Consider the following 18,321-nt stretch of genomic DNA (forward strand, 5'->3'; position numbering starts at 1 on the left):
TGGAAAATAATCAAAGATATAATTGCAAAAAATAAAAAACAAAATCATTTAGAAAACTTAAAAAAATTAATTAATTATACAACAGATATAAAAAAACAAAATAGTATATTAGCAAATCAATTTAACAATTATTTTGCTCAAGTGGCATCAGATTTAGTTGCACAACTGCATAAGCGTAAAATTAAGAACACCCCTCTTACTACTCCATCCGAATCAAATAACACAGAAATTCAAAATAAGCCTTCCTTAAATAAATTTGAAACAATAACAACAGAAGAAATATTAAAAGCAATATCAAAATTAAAAAATGGGTCATCTCCTGGAATTGATAAAATTACAACTGATTTATTAAAAAACCATGATACCGTATTTTGTATACCCTTATATCACATTTTTAACCTAAGTATTTCTCAAAACCTAATACCAGATAACTTTAAAGTATCTATAATCACACCAATAGGTATATAAAAAGGTCCAAATACATCATATAGTAACTTCCGGTCAATCACAGTAATTTCAAGTATAGGCGTATAACAAAAATATTCGAAAAAATAATAAAAAAGAGTTAACTAGACTTTTTAGAGTCAAATAATCTATTGTTTAAATACCAATTTGGGTTCAGACCAGGTAAGGGAACTGACCAAGCTATAGCCAATGTAACTAAAACTATATATACTGCCTTAGAAGAAGGGAAAAAATGCGCTACTATTTATCTCGACTTAACTAAAGCATTTGACACAGTAGATCATAACATACTTTTAAATAAAATGAATAGTATCGGAATATCTGGCCGCTCTTTCTCTTTTTACATCCTATCTTAATAATAGAAAACAAGTGGTAAAAATTAATGATTCCATCAGTAATGAGTTATCAATAAATTGTAGTCCCGCAAGGTACAACGTTATCTCCTATTTTATTTAATATCCAACTAAATGATATAAAAACACTTAATTTAAAAAGTCAAGTAATATGCTACGCTGATGATACTGCACTAATTTGCATTGCTAATACATGATGGAACAAAGTTTTAAATAATATTGAGACAGACCTCAAAACCATTGATAACTGGTTAGGTGTTAATAACATATTTTGAAATTTTGAAAAATCAGCTATTACACTACATTCTCTCACCGAGCCCACTTTACCGATCTTAAATTCAATTAAAATCCACGATAATACATGTCAGATTCAAGACCTATGCAATTGCAAATCAATCAATATAGTAAAAAATTTCAAACATCTAGGTAGGTATTGAAATGTGCTCTGATATGAAGTGGATAAATCAAATTGCATCTGTCTGCAATAAGTTGAAAAAATTAATTTATATAATAAAACAACTTCGTGATATTCTACCACCTAAAGACATTAGAATATTTTACTTAGCTCTGGTTGAATCGCAAATCACTTATGGTTTAATAGGTTGGGGTGGAGCCTATGATAATGTTCTCTCCCTATTTCAAACCTGTCAAAACACAATTATCAAAGTTGCAATTAAAAAAGACCGTAGATAACCAACCGAAAAAATATTTAAAGAGTTTAACGTATTGAATATAAAAAAGCTGTACTTTAAAATAAGCATTTTGTATATAAAAAAACACGATATACTGTGTCGGAGTGTTTATATCTATACAATTCATAACACCGAACTTTACGTATAGGCTATTTAACTACCTTACTGATTCCATTATTTTTTCCGGCATCTCACAATATTGTTTTTAGTTTTAATGCAAAACTATAACTTACCTAATATAAAAGTCTAAAAGTGTCGACTTAAGAGAGATTCAAAACTAAGCTTTGAAATTTACAACAGTAAAAAAAATTGTAGACTAATTGGAGTATCCACTTACCCCCTTTTTTCTAAATACTTAAATTATTACAAGAGAATAATTTAATAATATACCTAATAAGATGTTGTAAAATTAAATAATATATTCAACATAAGCAAAGTCTATGTTGTTTAAAAGAATAAAAGAAATATATAGGTATTTAGTTCTTATTTATATATTTAGAACTATAAGGTAAAAAAAAGAGGTTGAGGAGTTAAGGTTGGCCTATTGGCTATAACTTACTTAAAAATGTATGTTTATGCCATTATAAAATTTGAGTTCTAGAACCGTTCCTTTTCGGGTGGCACTACTGAGTGCCCTCCCCCATCTTTCAATCACGCTATGTAAATATTATCAAAATTACTTATTGTACTAAAATGTTATATAGATTGTACTTAATTATATTTTAAAATAAAAAAAAAGAGCCGTCTGTGTGGACGTTATGCTAAACATAAATTTACTGTGTCGCGAGTCCTAAAGGCCTAATTTACGCACGTACAAGTGGTGCACAAGAACTGGGCCCTCAAATTCTTAGAGCCTCCTTCCCATTTTGAACATCTCTACAAAAAAAAATTAATATAACACTCAGTATCCTGATTCGTGGCAATGTGGCATACATTTTTTTTGGCCTAAACAGCTCCCGTCCATTGTTTGCTTATTTCTAAACGGCTTCCATCGAAAAAGGTATTACGAACAGGTGAATTCCCTAACGGCTGACGATAATATTGGTAAACTGTTGTATAGTTGAAATTTAACCAAAAATATCGGACACATCGATAATGTAGAAAATATTATATAAATTAATTATATATTATACGCACTCTCACTCAGTGAGCTTTATATAGCCGATGCTTGTGTGGATTATCTAATCTATAGTATGTGACATGTGTGTCAATGAATTGGCAATACCTATTAACAATAAAAGAGCTTTAAATAGGTAATTATAGTTCATAGTCTCATTGGCATTTTACTAAATTTAACTGAATATGCGATATAGATATGGCACAAAATCTTGTCAACTTGTGCAGTTTGTATTCATTGATTTTTAAATTTATTTACTATTATTCTGAGATGCCAAGTGAAATGCGCGAAAAAAAACAGCATAACAATTTTTCGTTTTTTTTCCATAAAAAACTCGCTGACGACGCAGATCAAGGACGATCGAGGACGATGGAAATGTACAACACGTGGTTGTAAGTCTCATTTTAAGCAAAACAGTATTGGTGAAAGCCGAAAGGTACGATGAACATCTGGACCATAACCGTCTGCAATTATATGAGAAGAGAGATTAGTTATAGTTTACAGCGTAAAGCGTAAGAAACTTTGCACGAAAGGCCCTCGAAACTTTTCCGTAGTGAACTTGTACTTAAAGGAGCACACAACACAAAAAATAAGTTTTTTTTATTTGAAAGAATGTTCAATTCTAAGGATAATGGTATAGGTTTTATGTTTCTACTCACATTATTCAATAAGTTATGAGCAATTGAAAAAAGACGTGTGACGTCACTGGGCCGGAGTCATCGTAATTGCCTATCTTATACGTGTAAAAGTTCCTCGCTTCACACAACGATTTATCAACCTAAACATTTTATTTTTGCAATTTAATTTGCATGTTAACATGTGGTTTTATGTGTTTAAGACGATGCAAGTATCAGAATCGCAATACGATGTTTAGTTTTTTAAATATTAAAAATCTTAAAACAGACATTTTGGTTAAACCGCACGTCTTGGCGAGCGGCGCGTGGGGTTCGAACAACGGGTCCGCCGTTTAACCAAAATGTCTGTTTTAAGATTTTTAATACTTAAAAAACTAAACGTCATATTGAAATTCTGATTCTTGCATCGTCTTAAACACATAAAACCACACATTTATACGTCAATTAAATTTTAAAAAGAAAATATTTAGGTTGATAAATCGTTGTGTGAAGCAAGGAACTTTTACACGTATAAGATAGGCAATTACGATGACTCCGGCCCAGTGACGTCACGCGGCTATTCTACATCTCTTAATATCTCTTAAAGTAATATTTTTTTTTACATCGTATCTTCACAAAATCATTTCATATAACCATAACTATAATAATTTAACATTTAAAAAAAATTTAAATAATTTTTTTACTTGTGTTGTGTGCTCCTTTAACGATTTATATGTTGTTATAACACAGAATGTCAACGCTATTCGGAAGACAGAATACTATGTGTCTATGTAAGTTCAAAATTAATACCAAAATCACCTAAGTCGACATGGGAAGCACAGGTTGCTCTAGACAAAATGTATTTAAAGACTTTGGCTGACTCGGATTTTGTATTTCTTAATGATAAAGCATAAAATATTGTTATCCTTACATGTGACACCAACTTGAACATTCTCAAGAATATCCGTTGTATTTACTTTGATGTTACGTTCGTATTTAAAATTTTTTTACCAGATGTTAAACATCCATAGCTTACATAACAGACACTATCTTCCCCCGATTCACTGTTTTTTGCCAGATAAAACCTCAGGTTCTAAGTGTTCTAACGGAAAAGCTTTTTCGGCGTCGTGAGATTACAATGATCCACGGGTTGTTGTATTAGTTAAACAACCTTGCAGTACGAAAAACGTGGCCATCGGTAAACATAAAGAGATGTAAATTCTATTTGGATTAAAGTTAGTGCCGAAAGATTCAGTCAGTGGGACTTGCAACAGAATTCAGAAATAACGATTCTAAAATTGAAAATCGCTAAGACATTTATTGAGCCTGCCTTACCTACCAACGTCAGAAATCTTGAATTGTTTCACAGACGATTTAATGGCTATCAAACTGAAAGACGATAAAATTAACTAAGTGTTCGACTATATTTTTGAAAATTATATAATGTCAGATCGTCATTTCCCTTCTGAAATGTGTGCTAAGTGTTCAGCTTCCCTTTCTTTTACCGCAAATGGCTGTGAATCTTTCCACGCCAGATTCAACAGCAAATTCCATTCTGCTCATTCTAATATTTTAAACTTTAAAATTTAAAGGTTATTGGCAGACCAACCCAAATACAATCCGGAACGCAAATTAATGCTCGAAGTCATGTCAATCTTAAATCGACAAAAAAACAGGAGCTCATTGAAAACATTAATCAAGAACTTTTATCGAATTTAATAACAAACATAGATTTAATAAAAAAAATTGTGAGTCAATAACACGGATTAAGATAGACTCTATCTTAGTCCGAGGACAATAGTCATAATATGGAAAACGCTAAACGACAATAAAATATGAGCTGGACCATGTTCTTAATACAGAATAACCAGCTGCTGGAGGTGAGAATCTGATTGAGTAGAACAATCGAAGACCGTGGATTCAACAACATGATCTTAGTAAAGTTTGTTTTATCAAGAACATATAATAATTATCGTTATCACCGTGGTTGATAGCCGATAGCACAAAAAAAACCTAACGGCAAGCGATAGAAACAGATCAATTGACAATTATTATTTATTATTTAAAACTTTGATGAGTGAATTACAATGACTGAAAAATAACTTTTCAATGTTTGATTTATTTCTTAGACTTAACACAGTTATATGTAGAATATTATTTATGTGGAATGCGCATACGTCGTGCACTCGTAGGCACTGGGCAGCGGACGTCAGTAGCCTGGCGGAGTGGCGATAGTCGAGAGACGTGACTCATACAGTAAAACAATACTTAAATTTTGCAACGTACTTACCACTATGCGTACGAACGTCCTCAGTACGACTGTTGACTAGAGTACATGTATCTATTAAGTTGTAGCCTGTAGGTCTTAATTGATAATATATTCAATTGTATTTGTTTATTTTACAAACACACGAAACTTACTTATTTTTTGTTTTTACACAAGACACGATATTATTATGATGTCTGTTGTATACAATATTTTGTGAATCTAATTTAATTAACCATGTAAAGCTCGAAGGCCGTTTTATAGTAATAATTAACTATTTTATCAATGACATATTTTGTATTGATGTATGTATAACAATATAATAACTACAATTATAATACCAGGTATTTCATAATATACTTGATGAAGATCTTATTATTTTACTATTTAGATTTGCAATACACACTGTAGAGTTTAGGATACTAGGATCTACAATTTATGTGTTTACAAAGTGTCATGCGTTATGTATTTACTTATAGTTTCCAGAGTAAAGTAAAATTTAATTCAATAGCTTTTTAGTAATAATATGATACCAAATACCCATAGATGAAAATCAATTTATAAAATTTAATTGTCAGCATATTTTTTTTGTGTTAATTTTTTGTTATGAATAATATTTTATTTTAAATATACAATGCATTAAATACCAATAAAATACATTCTTCTAGGTTTCAATGTTAAGTCTGAAATTTGAAAATTATACATGAATACCTTGTAGGTACTCGCATTATTCTTCAATTTTTTAGTAAGTATAATAAAATATGTATAATGTATACATTCATATTACTTTCATTTTTATAAAACAGCATATGCTGTCTTAATAAGTTCATTGTTAAAGCAAAAATTATCTTAAAATTTTATTTAGCCTAATTATTCTTTCTAATTGTTCGTTATTAGCTTAATTTTCTTTTATTGTTTTTAAATATTAACATAATAACATATATTTTATAAGATTTCTATTTTGCTTATAACTATTATATTATATAAAACAGTACCTTTTTTGTTACTCATTTTATTTTAATATTTAGGTTTTTTTTGGTAGTAACTTAAATACTTTTGTATAAACTCAAAGGGTTAAAAGAGTTTATTGACATTATATAGATAGTTACACTAACTTATTATGTAACAATTAATGAATTTTCAAGCTCACTTATGTGTCTACTTGTATTGATTTGAATAGAAACTAATGCTTATAAATAGAAAAATCTATAACAATAAACAACAGTATCACCATTAGTAACAAAAAAGGCAAACAACTCACATAAGTTTATTTAGATACTTTATATAATATGTCTCTATGTAGCATGTACCTATCTATTAAAAGTCAGTCACCTAAAGCTTCTACTAAGCAATTATGTTTTAAATATCATGTTATATTTTATAATTCTTTTTTTTTAATAGGTGTGTCGTATGTGAAACTTCATATATATTATTATAATGGCAACATTAGTGGAAATAGATGATAGTACATTATCATTTGACAAACTTAAAGACTTATGTAAAGAAAATATTATTTATTTTACTAATAACGAAAGAAATGGTTCGACTGCCATAGCCAATTCTTTTGAACAATTGTTTCAAAATATTGATAATATAAAACCTTTGGTTTTTGAATTGCGTAATGTTTGTCATTTGTATGATTTTGATCCATCTGTACCTGGTAATGGATATCGAAGTTATATCACAGTTGTTGATTTATTTATTGACCATTGCATTAAAATTTGCAATCAAATGGCTCTCAATCGTGATTCATTTTTCTTCCGTAAAACATTTTATACAAAGTATGTTCCTCACCATGTGCTAATGTCCTGTAATGTTTAACTTTTTTAATGTCACTATTATTAAAAATATGTTTACAGAGAGATTGAATCATGCAACCAAGTGATGAGTGCATTGGTATTGTGCTTAGAAAACTTATGTCTTTTAATTGGCTGGAGTGAACCAGGCATGTTATTTGCTGGAAATGATACTGCAGCATTAGAACTCATGATGAAAATTGAACCATCTAAACTATGTCCTTTTTATGGGCGCTGTTTGGCTTTTCAAGTAAATGTTTAAGTATTGAATGTATTTATAAATATTATATCTTCAACTTTTACCACTAACATAACTAACTCGTCTATGTTCTCCTTCAACTCCTACATGTTTTTATCAAGAACTAAAATTTATTTGATTGATATTGAAATTTATTCGTTTTGTAACTCATATTTTATTTTTTTACCTATATTATAAAAAAAGTCTGTTTTCATATTTTGATTAACTAAATTAATATTTTTATAGTTGGTGCACGTAGAACTGTATGGATATTATTGGTTATTATTTCAAGTATAATATATTCAAAAGTATTTTAAGTGTCTTATCATAATTTTCATTCCATACTTTTTAAAAAATAATTCACTTTTCATTGATCTGACACTACCTTCCTATTAAATGTATGGCACCTTTCACAAATTAATTGATTAAAAAATTGTTTACCTACTAATAAAGTGATAAATATAGTTATTTATAAATTTATATTACTACATGGAACTATGTTAGAATATTCCATATTTTATTCTCTAATCTAGTCTAAGTGAGACATATTCAGAATACAGACAAATTAAACCTAAATTATTTTTCCATTAATTGATTTTTATATGTCCTTATGGTATTATCTTTATTTAGATATTAAATTATGCTTTAAAAGGTTTTAACCAAATCAAAAAATCAAAGAAAGATTTGTCATTTTTGGAAATTTCCTTAAAAACTATTTTCAAACTATTTTGAGTTTGAAAATATAATATTATAACGTATTTATACATTTATCAACTGCCACCATGTACATTTTATAAACCAACACTTTTAAAACTATTATAAATACTTCAAGTAATTATTTTAATGATATTATGTTTATTAAGTTTAATGAGTCGCTACAGCCTGCTTTAAAAACTATTGCTATAATGATGGCTGCTTTTAGTGAAGTCTACTACAATGAAAATGGCATGTTGGCTAGGGCTAATACTGCATGGAATTGTAAGTTTTTTAGTTAAATAATATTGGATCATATTTTATAATTTATATAATATATTTAGGTAGCAAATACATGTTAAATCCAGAATTGAGAGCTCGTAGAATTGTTAATGTCATTCAGTATTCTTCAATAGAGTTTTACAAAGCATTTTTATTCCTTGGTGAAACTGGTAATTTATTAATAAAAAATTCTTTAGAAGTAAAATATATAAATAAAAATAACTTTTGATATGTTATTGCTAATTTTAGAACTGTTAAAAAGTTTACCAAACTTAGTTTCTCCTGCGGTAGCTATAAATCGGCTAATAGCAATTCCTAGCAAACCATTTTTGTACTTGAAACCAGATGGACAATTATTTGAACTCCAGCCTCCTTCATGTCATATTGGACCTGCTGCTCTAAATGCTAGACTAATAGCAAAAACTAAGCGTGAAGGCATGGTAAAAAGTATTTTTTATGTTTAAAATTTTTTCATTAATGTAATAATGGTTATTAGTTAGCAGAAAATCCTGGTAGTGGGATACTACCAGAACCATGTGAAAATCTTATCATACATTGTCATGGAGGTGGTTTTGTGTCTCAAAGTTCAAGTTCTCACGAATCATATTTAAGGGATTGGGCAGTTCGTCTAGACATTCCCATATTGTCTATTGATTATTCTCTAGCACCGAGAGCACCGTACCCTAGAGCTATGGAAGAACTATTATTTGCTTACATTTGGGCTTTAAGTAATGCAGCTTATTTGGGTTCTACTGCTAAACGTGTCATAATGGCTGGTAATAATAAAATATAAATTGTTACATTTAAAATTTAAAACTTAAAATGTTAACTTTTTATTCTTTGAATTATTTTAGTTATATAATTAAATGATATAATTAGAAACAAATTTAGACTCAAAAAACTAAACAGCATATTTCCCAAAAAATGTTCATAATGTTCAATGCGTTATTAGTTGTGTCTTATCTTAAATAAATAAATAATAGTTTTGTGACATTTGTTACAATTTTATTATTTTTTCATCAATCAAATTAATACAAAGGTAAATTGTTAGTCTAAAAATACCACAAATGTATAATATTTAGTAAGTTAAGTTAAAAAATATACCTATAAACTGATAAAAGACAACATTTAAATAAAAATTATTATAAGGAAAATGCATTTGGTTGAAGTAAAATAATTTATTTTTATTTTAAACCAGGTGACTCAGCTGGAGGAAATTTAAGTGCTTGTGTAGCATTAAAATGTATAGAAATGGGCTTCAGAATACCTGACAGCTTATTTTTGGCATATTTCCCTTGTGCTATTGCTTGGTCCCCTACACCTGCAAGATTTCTGAGTTTAATAGATCCACTAATACCTCTAGGTTTTATGACTAATTGTTTGAAGGGTAATTATTAGTTTGATGTTTTATCCTTAGGTTTTATACTCTTGTATTTATATTCATGTGTAATATTTAGCCTATGCTTGTTCTCCTGACATCTATCAAGATAGTTTATATGAGTATAAATTGAAAAATATCGCAAAACCAAAGGATGGCACTAATGAAGGCTTTATAGAAGAAGTTGAATCTAGTGAAGAAGCGCTAGAGTTAATACAAGACACCAACGACGATAGTCAATCAGTAATAACTCCAGTTGAAGAGGTTATTATGGCTGCACACGAACGAAGACAATCCAGACGTTTCTCAACAATATTGACAGAAACAGCAGAAAATATAAGTTCTGCTATTACTACCACATTTATTACATTAACTGGAGGAACAGCTGAAGAAGATATTAGGTGATATAATGAAACCTAGTATGTAATTATAATTCAGGGGTGGCCCAGAGATATTTGACAGATGTATCAGTATAAGTATTTTTTAATAAACAAAACTCATAACTAAGGTATAAATTATTAACTAACCTTTATAATTATGTCCAGTGTCCAACTTTATTGTTTAATAATAACTTAGTAAAGAATAAAAGTGAATACATTTTTTCTACCAGGATAGCAGCTTTACCTATTGTTTTAGTTGAGAGATCCTAATAATAGGGTAAAAGGTTTATCTATATTTCATCGCATTAAATAAGAATATTATTTGAATAATCCATCTTCTCTCATTTTTGATCTTATTTTAACCGTTAAATATTGTTAATAATAATTCTTAAAAAACATCATGAAACCAATTCTTAGCACTATGTGTTCTACTATTCTCGTTGTCTCTTGATTTACTTTCTAGGTATTTCAAAAAATATTAATTATTAAGCCTGGGATTTTAATGTCCAATAAAATCTAAATATATACCTTAAAAAAATCCCCTCCTCAAAATATACACTATGCAAATATATTTCTTATAATTAAAAAAACTGAGCATTAATTTTGAAAATGTGTTGAACAATGGTGAAAATAGTCAAGATATTAAAATAAAATTATTCATGTTATTGTCCCTTAAATTATTTGTAGATATGTAATGGTGATCAGCAGGTATTGCATAATATCTATTACACGTTTGATACAATCTGATCATAATGCACGTATTTAAACTAGTTTTTATTATAACAATAAATGATACAACAGTTTATATTCACTTTAAAGATAAATCGTGAAAAATATCATAAAAACTTTAAAAATGCCATATCAAGTTTAATTTGTCAAAAAAAAAAAAAAATGCAAAATTAAAATATGATTGAAACAATCAGGCACCTCTTAAAATGTTTCTACTTACAAATAACAAAGCTGTTTTTAAGACTCTAGGAAAAAAATTACATTGCATAAAACCCCCAGCTTTTATACACATTACATATTATAAAATTATTCCATCAATTATAATTAAATTTGCATTCTTTAAAATAAATCAAAACAATTACTTATCATAGTTATTACAATAACATTTTACTGTTTTGGGTTTAGTGATAGTGAAGATGCATTAAATGAAGTAGTAGAAGAAACACCATTACCAATAGATTTACCAAAGTTACCAGAAGATCCATTTTTATCACCTTATTTTGCAAATGATGATCTTTTTAAACAGCTGCCACCTATTCATATTGTGGTATGATATGATATAATGATCCTACATTTTTTTAAATTATTGCTTATTTGTGTTATACTCATGTTCTAATATATATTTTTAAACTTATAGTAATGATAATGTATTTTGAATATTAAAAATTGTAAGAATTTGTAGAATCATCCAAAAAAAAAAATTTTAAAGCTTTTTATGCTTGGATAATTGTTAATTAACTGATTTGCAATTTGCCTATTTCAAAGCATCAGTACATATTTTATAAATTCATAATCTAGTTTTTGTTATTTACCTGAATTTAAATATTGAAATTAAAAACTTAAAATTGCAGTTCAATCACAATAATTACTAGTGTCTTTCATATTATGATGTATTTACAAACATTAGTAAAATGCACTGCCCTATAATTACTAAATTTTAATTAAATTATATGATGAATCATTAATTTACAAATATTTTATTTATTTTTAATTATTAAAATATGTAGGTATTTATTTTATGGTAATGCTCAATGCTCATGACTAAAAAAAGTGATGTCAGCAAAATTGTTGTATGCATGAAGTGTGCCTCAGACATGGATTAATCATGAATTTTTTATTAACGCCCCAATGTATATGGGATGTAAATAACTGTTTATTCCTAGTCTGGGACACATATAGATATGATCGTCACACAATGCACCAAATGCACATAGGAAAAATACGCGAGTTTGCTGACCTGCCTTTTATTTAGTCATAGTAATACTATTGATTGTATACTTACAGTGGTTTATGATTCATGGAGTTTAAAGAAATGAAATTGTTACTGAAAAAGTTATTATTCACCATTGTAAAATCTAACTTCACTTATTAATAATCAAAAACTTAAATTCTATCTTTATTGTATAATATTTTAATTGATTTAAAATTGCCTTCCACAGATTTAAACCTGTTTTTAAATAAGTTTCATTATTTTTCTAATTTCAGACAGTGCATATGGATCCATGCTTAGATGATTGTGTTATGTTTGCTAAACGGTTAAAAGAACTTGGAAAAAAAGTGAATATGGATATTCTAAAAGGATTACCTCATGGTTTTTTAAATTTGGCAATTGTAATTTGTTATTTATTACTTATTTAATATTTTACATACTGACTATGCTTGTATTTTTGATAGACCTGTAAAGAAGCTCACGAAGGATCAGTATTGTGTGCTCAACGTATCGCAGATTTATTTAAAGAAATTGAAATATGTGAATGTTAATACTCTTTTTGAATCTCATTTTATAACAAATAATTTGATAAATTACATGTGTTCTAAATTCTGTACTTAATATTACTATTTACCATGAAAGTATGAAATATTTCTTAAACCATGAAGTTAAAATTCTAAATTGTAGTATTTGTGTGGTATTATGTATTAACAGGTGTATAGTATTATATTGCTAACAATTAAGAGTAGAGGATGAAAATGTCGCTCCGTCTTACAAACATACAACAGCAAATTTGTGTTTAGTAGTTCCAATTTTGTATGGTAACCTTTAATAATAAAGTGAATTGAATATCATTAACTAAACTTATAAATAACATGATCTGTGTTTTAATATTTTTATTTTTAAGCGAGTTATAAGAAATTTTAAATGGTAGTCATGTGTTTGTAAGAATGAGACAAGACACACATGTGTGGCATTCTTATAAGGTACTATAGGAAACTATAGTTTTGAGACTATTCTATAATTACTTCAACAAGAAAAATTTTTTATGTGTGTTTATTTTATACTGTATGTATACTTACAGTATGTGTTCTATTATTATAATGTATTAATACAATAAACAATTAAGAAAGCTAATCAGTATTTAATCTTTTTTGAAGTTATTTGAATGATGTTCATTTTTCCCATTTAAAGTTTTAGGTTGTAGACGTTTTTCCAGCACATAAGCATCTGCTGGTTCTATCCTCTTATAATAATGCTCTTTAGTTTCAACTATCTCAAATCCAAATTTTTTGTAAAACTTTATGGCACTGTCATTATTCAATTGAACATGTCTAAAAAAATAAAATATATTATTTAAAAATACAATTCTTTAATGTTTATACTAAATATACTTACAAATAAACACTATCAAATGTACCATCACTTTCAACATAGTTTAAAACATGTTCAACCATCATACTTCCTATACCAAGTCTTCTATACTGTGACAAGCACCCTAGAGTCATTATATAAAGTCGACGACCAACTTCTTGATCTATTCGACAACATACAGCTCCGACCACAATATCATTATAGTACGCTAAATATATATATGAAAATATATAAACAAAAAAGTTATCGTGATTAAGTAATGTACATACCTAATTTAGCTAATTCTCCAGCTTCTAGGACATCTTTATAAAACTTCTCATTATAGGACACAGGAAAAACCACAGTATTTAATCGTTTGAGTTGTTTAATGTTATGATGAGTAATTTCACCCAATTCTAACTTGGCTCTAAAAAATTAGTCACATAGTTAAAATTAGTATAAGTAATCTGCAAAGTAATATGTTGTAATACATTTTACAATCTCATGATCTTATAAACTGTTTAAAATTGATGAACATATGATTTAAATGTAGCAACAATTCTTGATAGTATAGTCTTTCAAAAATGAGCAAAACACGTAATCATAGTTGAGTTACTTTAAAAAAAATTACATTTCTTCAACTTAACTGAATCATGTACTAAAAAGGGAAGGTTCTGGTCAATAAGCAGAAAGTTATTTTTAGTTCTTTTTTAATAAAAGTACTAATCATCATAACCTATGGGTGTTGAAAAAATCAATCAATAATTCATCATAAGAACATACATGTGCAAAATAAAATCCTGGATTTTCACCTGTTCAAAGATGCACCTTTAAAAATCTAATATTATAATCTGTTTGATTTGAGAATTATATTATTTTAATGTAGGCACCAAATTAAGATATCAGTGAACCACCATTTGTAAAAAAAAAAAATAATACTAATCAATACATATATTATGAGACAGGTATCCAGAATTTATGTTATATTATCAAACCATAAAAGACTAAGAAATTTTTTTTCGAATTCAATATTCAATTTTTACAAAATTATTTATTCTTTAAGTTGCAGTTTTATTTGATAATTGTTTGAAATTTAACTGTATCGAAATAAATAATACAACAAATAACAAATAAATATTTACAAAGAAAATTTCAAATATAACTTAGGTAACTTCAAATACCATAAATTAAAAAATGTGAAATTTCTCACAGATAAAATCAAACATAATACTAATTTCTATTACCTTGTCATGATGTTTTTGTTTTAATTCCAGTAAATATTTTATAATTCCAGTAGACACTGGACACTGTCTGAACAGTCGTGGTTCGACTATTGAAATCTAAAAGCTAAAACAGTAAATCTTTGATAATAAATTCTGAAATGATAACAGTAGAGATAAACAGTATTGCCACCTTCGAGCATATACTATATCAGTCACGAGTTCACGATTTAAGAATATCATAGAACTTGCATTTCCATCTTGAACCTACCAACATCTATATTCTCTTAGTAAAGTTCATATTGATAGGTAAACGGTTATAAGTATAGCTTTAAAACTGCTAACCATGGTTTTACTTTCTCCTTGGAATGTTTTAATTATTTTTTTATTTTTATCTTGCTTATTCTTGGTAGTAAAGGGCGTGGGTGTCGTATATTCGTAATTCGTACATCTATTTCTTAGTACGGTGGAAAAGGACGATCATTATATTTTTGTTTGCTCAACTAACCTTTAGGACATTGTTTCGGTCGACACTTGAAAATGCGACCATGTGCGACGAATGGTCAAGCGGCCATCATACTTTTATAATAATATAATAATTATCTATAGCCGTGTGTTTGGTATCATTAAAATAATATGTCGAACATTATAAACTTTTAACTTATAAGCCATAACCACAGTCCACAGCAAGGCCGTAACTGGAAAAAAATTTCGGGGGGGAGGGGTCTAACATTTTTTCTAGGTATAGTTTTAGTATAGTTAAACAATATTCACCGCTAAAATATTTCTACTTTAAAAAAATTAGGGGGGGGCGGACCCCTGGACCCCCCCGTTACGGCCTTGGTCCACAGAATAACTTTAGTTTCATATTATATTATGTATTAATTAAATATGGAAAAATAGGTCATCCAGCTAGTCATCTTTCAATTTTCATTAAATTTACTGATTTAGGATTATCTTATTTATAATATTACAACTAGATTAAAAATAGGTAGTATATTTTGTTGTTTATTAGAAATGTGATATATCCATGAGTACTAACTTAATTTTATATTTGTTGAATAATAGCATGCGTTCCTGCAAATGCAATATCTACCTACTGTAACAAGTTTACAAAATCAGATCACTCATTGGCAAAAGGTTAAAGAATATAAAATAAAAATTGTTGAATTATTATTAGTCAGAGGCACCAGGTTTTGAAAATTGACATAAGGGGCTCACTGTTTTATAAATACATATACAGTTTCACCTAAATATTTTCATTTCCCTTAAATTAATCGTTAAACACTTACTAGTTACTAGAATATAGTTATTTGTTGTTTTGTTTGTTACAACATTTTAATAGTACTTGCATTGATTAAATATATATATTTAATCAATGGTATTGGAAATTTAGCATCATAAAAAACCACAATACAAAAATTTAAAAATGCCAATTTAATTTTGAAAGTTACATGTTTTTTATAGAAAATGTATATTTCCGCACTTTAGAATTGGTTTGCAACAGCTTCTAAATTTATTTTTTTATCACGGCGAACATGAAGAATGGAAATATAATTTAACCGTGTTTGACTCATAGTACTTTTTATCCATGTGGCATGTCATAGGTAAGTCTGCGAAGGGCAGAAAAAGATCTTTCTGATGTACATGATCACTGGCGCAACTAACATAGTCCATAACATTTTGCTTAACTCCGGTAACATTTGACAAATTGAATCATCGTTCCTCATTATTAGCTTCAAGACATCATCAACATTTTTAATTGGCACCTTCCTCGATTTTGCTACATCCAAAAACATATCCCTGTATAATTGCAATTTATCACCATCAAAGTCAGATCCATACAATTTAATTAAATCTTTATGTGAAGTTTCTTTCTCAACGACGAATCTTTCAACTAACGACAAATGTTCAGTAACATTTTGTGGTAACCGGTAACCTACTCTACTATCCAATGAAGCTAATGTTAAATCAATAATCCCATAGATGAAAGCGTTATATTCTTCTTTTATGACACAAAATGTAGGTATGTGATTCACTTCCTTCAGTAAATCGTTTTGGTAGTCTTCGGGTTCTAGTTACATTTTTTTCTTTTAAACACAATTCATTTGATGTTAGTTTTGAGTCATTCCTTAAACTATCAAAACCAAAATTCCTTATTACGGACTAATGCGTTATTTTATAAATTATTAAAATAATAGTTTTGCATGTATTACAAAAAAAAAACCGATAGGATATTTCAGAAAAATTAAAAATATTGTTAAAATGTCATAACTTTATTAGCAGAAAGAAAAATGTTCGGTTTAAAAATAAAATGTAATTAAAATTAATTGTGATTAATGACTTATGAGGAAACTACCTGTCTACACCATATACAGTATAAAGCTATATAGGTGAGATAATTGAATAATTCTACATACTTTACATTGGTAGGTACATAATGTATTATCACTAGGTCTATGATTGTAAGATAAATACATAACAATTGAATCATATAAATTGAATATGGTTAAAAAGAAATTATGAAAAAAAGTAACGCTATTTGAAAAGCACAACTTCATTCATGAAAAAGTTTTTTAACGTGATAAAAATTATTTTAGGTAATGCAAATGTAATTTAAATAAAAATATTTGAAGTACCTTGGTAATCTTATTATTTCTTAAAAGTAATTTACCCAACACCGTTAGTTACAAGATATAGGCTCATAAATAATGTGTAAATTGTTATAAAACTGTGATTTTATAGCATAAGATTTAAAAAATTATGTACCTAACTGAAGTTCAAAATATAATTATATAGGTACATTTATTCGTTAAAGTTTGTCATTTAATACAAGGAAAAAAAACATTCAATTATATATTAAATAAACATAATATAACCTTAAGATGTATGATTATTGATATGAAGAATACATTGTTGAGTAGTCTATATGAAACGTGTTTAAATCGATGAACCGATTCAGCTATTCATCTTTCAATTAAATGAACTGGTTTATTAAGTTTATTAGACTGTTCAGTGAACCATTTGATCATAAGAATTATAAGTCAACTTTTACATTTGTTTGTGACCCCCCACGACAATTTTATGTAATTGAATCATTGATCAAATCAACAGAGAGTTGTTTCTTATCATAATTATACAAAATTAAATTAAATTACTTAATTCTAGTTCATACATTTATATAAGTCAAACGCTTGTAAACTACATTCGAATACAAAATAAAACTATATTTAAACCAACAAACTGGCTCGACAGTGATATGAAATAATTTTATCTTTAATTCGAATAAATCAATTACCTGGAGAAATTGTATTTTCTAAAAAATATTTTAGCATACCTATTGTAAATAGAAATTTATATCCTAAATTACATTTTAAGCGTTTCTTATTATATTTTATAGTAGTTATCTATGAATAAGATAAATTTTAACCACCAAAAGTATAGTTTAAATAGGTATAATATCACAATATTTAGTTCAAGAGAATACAACTTCTTTGCAAACTCTATAACCAAAAAATAAAAATCATACAAAAAT

General features: G+C 27.8%; 2 protein-coding genes across 4 annotated transcripts; one reads left to right on the plus strand and one right to left on the minus strand.

Moving 5' to 3' along the window:
- The first annotated feature begins 5,249 nt into the window (after positions 1-5,249).
- LOC111039521 (hormone-sensitive lipase) lies at positions 5,250-13,087 on the plus strand. 3 transcript variants are annotated; one of them, XM_022323069.1, is made up of 13 exons: positions 5,252-5,851; positions 6,176-6,252; positions 6,909-7,288; positions 7,367-7,553; positions 8,405-8,519; positions 8,579-8,686; positions 8,766-8,956; positions 9,013-9,292; positions 9,715-9,903; positions 9,974-10,295; positions 11,409-11,550; positions 12,489-12,614; positions 12,678-13,087. In XM_022323069.1, the coding sequence occupies exons 3-13, from the start codon at positions 6,945-6,947 to the stop codon at positions 12,762-12,764; spliced, it is 2,091 nt and encodes a 696-aa protein (XP_022178761.1). In that variant the 5' UTR covers positions 5,252-5,851; positions 6,176-6,252; positions 6,909-6,944; the 3' UTR covers positions 12,765-13,087. The 3 variants fall into 3 exon arrangements, 2 of the variants coding, with proteins under 2 accessions (XP_022178761.1, XP_022178762.1); XM_022323070.1 differs by having other exon boundaries at positions 5,252-5,497; XR_002605105.1 differs by lacking the exon at positions 11,409-11,550 and having other exon boundaries at positions 5,250-5,851.
- Positions 13,088-13,250: 163 nt separating this feature from the next.
- Positions 13,251-14,925, minus strand: LOC111039522 (probable N-acetyltransferase san). Its single transcript, XM_022323071.1, has 4 exons — positions 14,811-14,925; positions 13,857-13,993; positions 13,612-13,795; positions 13,251-13,547 (listed from the first exon to the last, which is right to left on the minus strand). Exons 1-4 carry the CDS (start codon positions 14,816-14,818, stop codon positions 13,358-13,360), a joined length of 519 nt encoding a protein of 172 aa, XP_022178763.1. The 5' UTR covers positions 14,819-14,925; the 3' UTR covers positions 13,251-13,357.
- Between the last annotated feature and the right edge of the window lie 3,396 nt (positions 14,926-18,321).

This window comes from Myzus persicae, unplaced genomic scaffold, assembly GCF_001856785.1.
Source record: "Myzus persicae strain clone G006 unplaced genomic scaffold, MPER_G0061.0, whole genome shotgun sequence".
NCBI lineage: Eukaryota > Metazoa > Arthropoda > Insecta > Hemiptera > Aphididae > Myzus > Myzus persicae.

Coding starts and splice junctions, on each gene's coding strand:
- LOC111039522 (XM_022323071.1), bottom strand. Junction 13,796..13,856: donor TGGAGAATTAGCTAAATTAG/GTATGTACATTA, acceptor ATATATATTTAG/CGTACTATAATGATATTGTG. Junction 13,548..13,611: donor ACATTTGATAGTGTTTATTT/GTAAGTATATTT, acceptor TTATTTTTTTAG/ACATGTTCAATTGAATAATG.
- LOC111039521 (XM_022323069.1), top strand. CDS start 6,945: ATGGCAACATTAGTGGAAATAGATGATAGTACATTATCATTTGACAAA. Junction 9,904..9,973: donor TATGACTAATTGTTTGAAGG/GTAATTATTAGT, acceptor TGTAATATTTAG/CCTATGCTTGTTCTCCTGAC. Junction 11,551..12,488: donor TGCCACCTATTCATATTGTG/GTATGATATGAT, acceptor TTCTAATTTCAG/ACAGTGCATATGGATCCATG.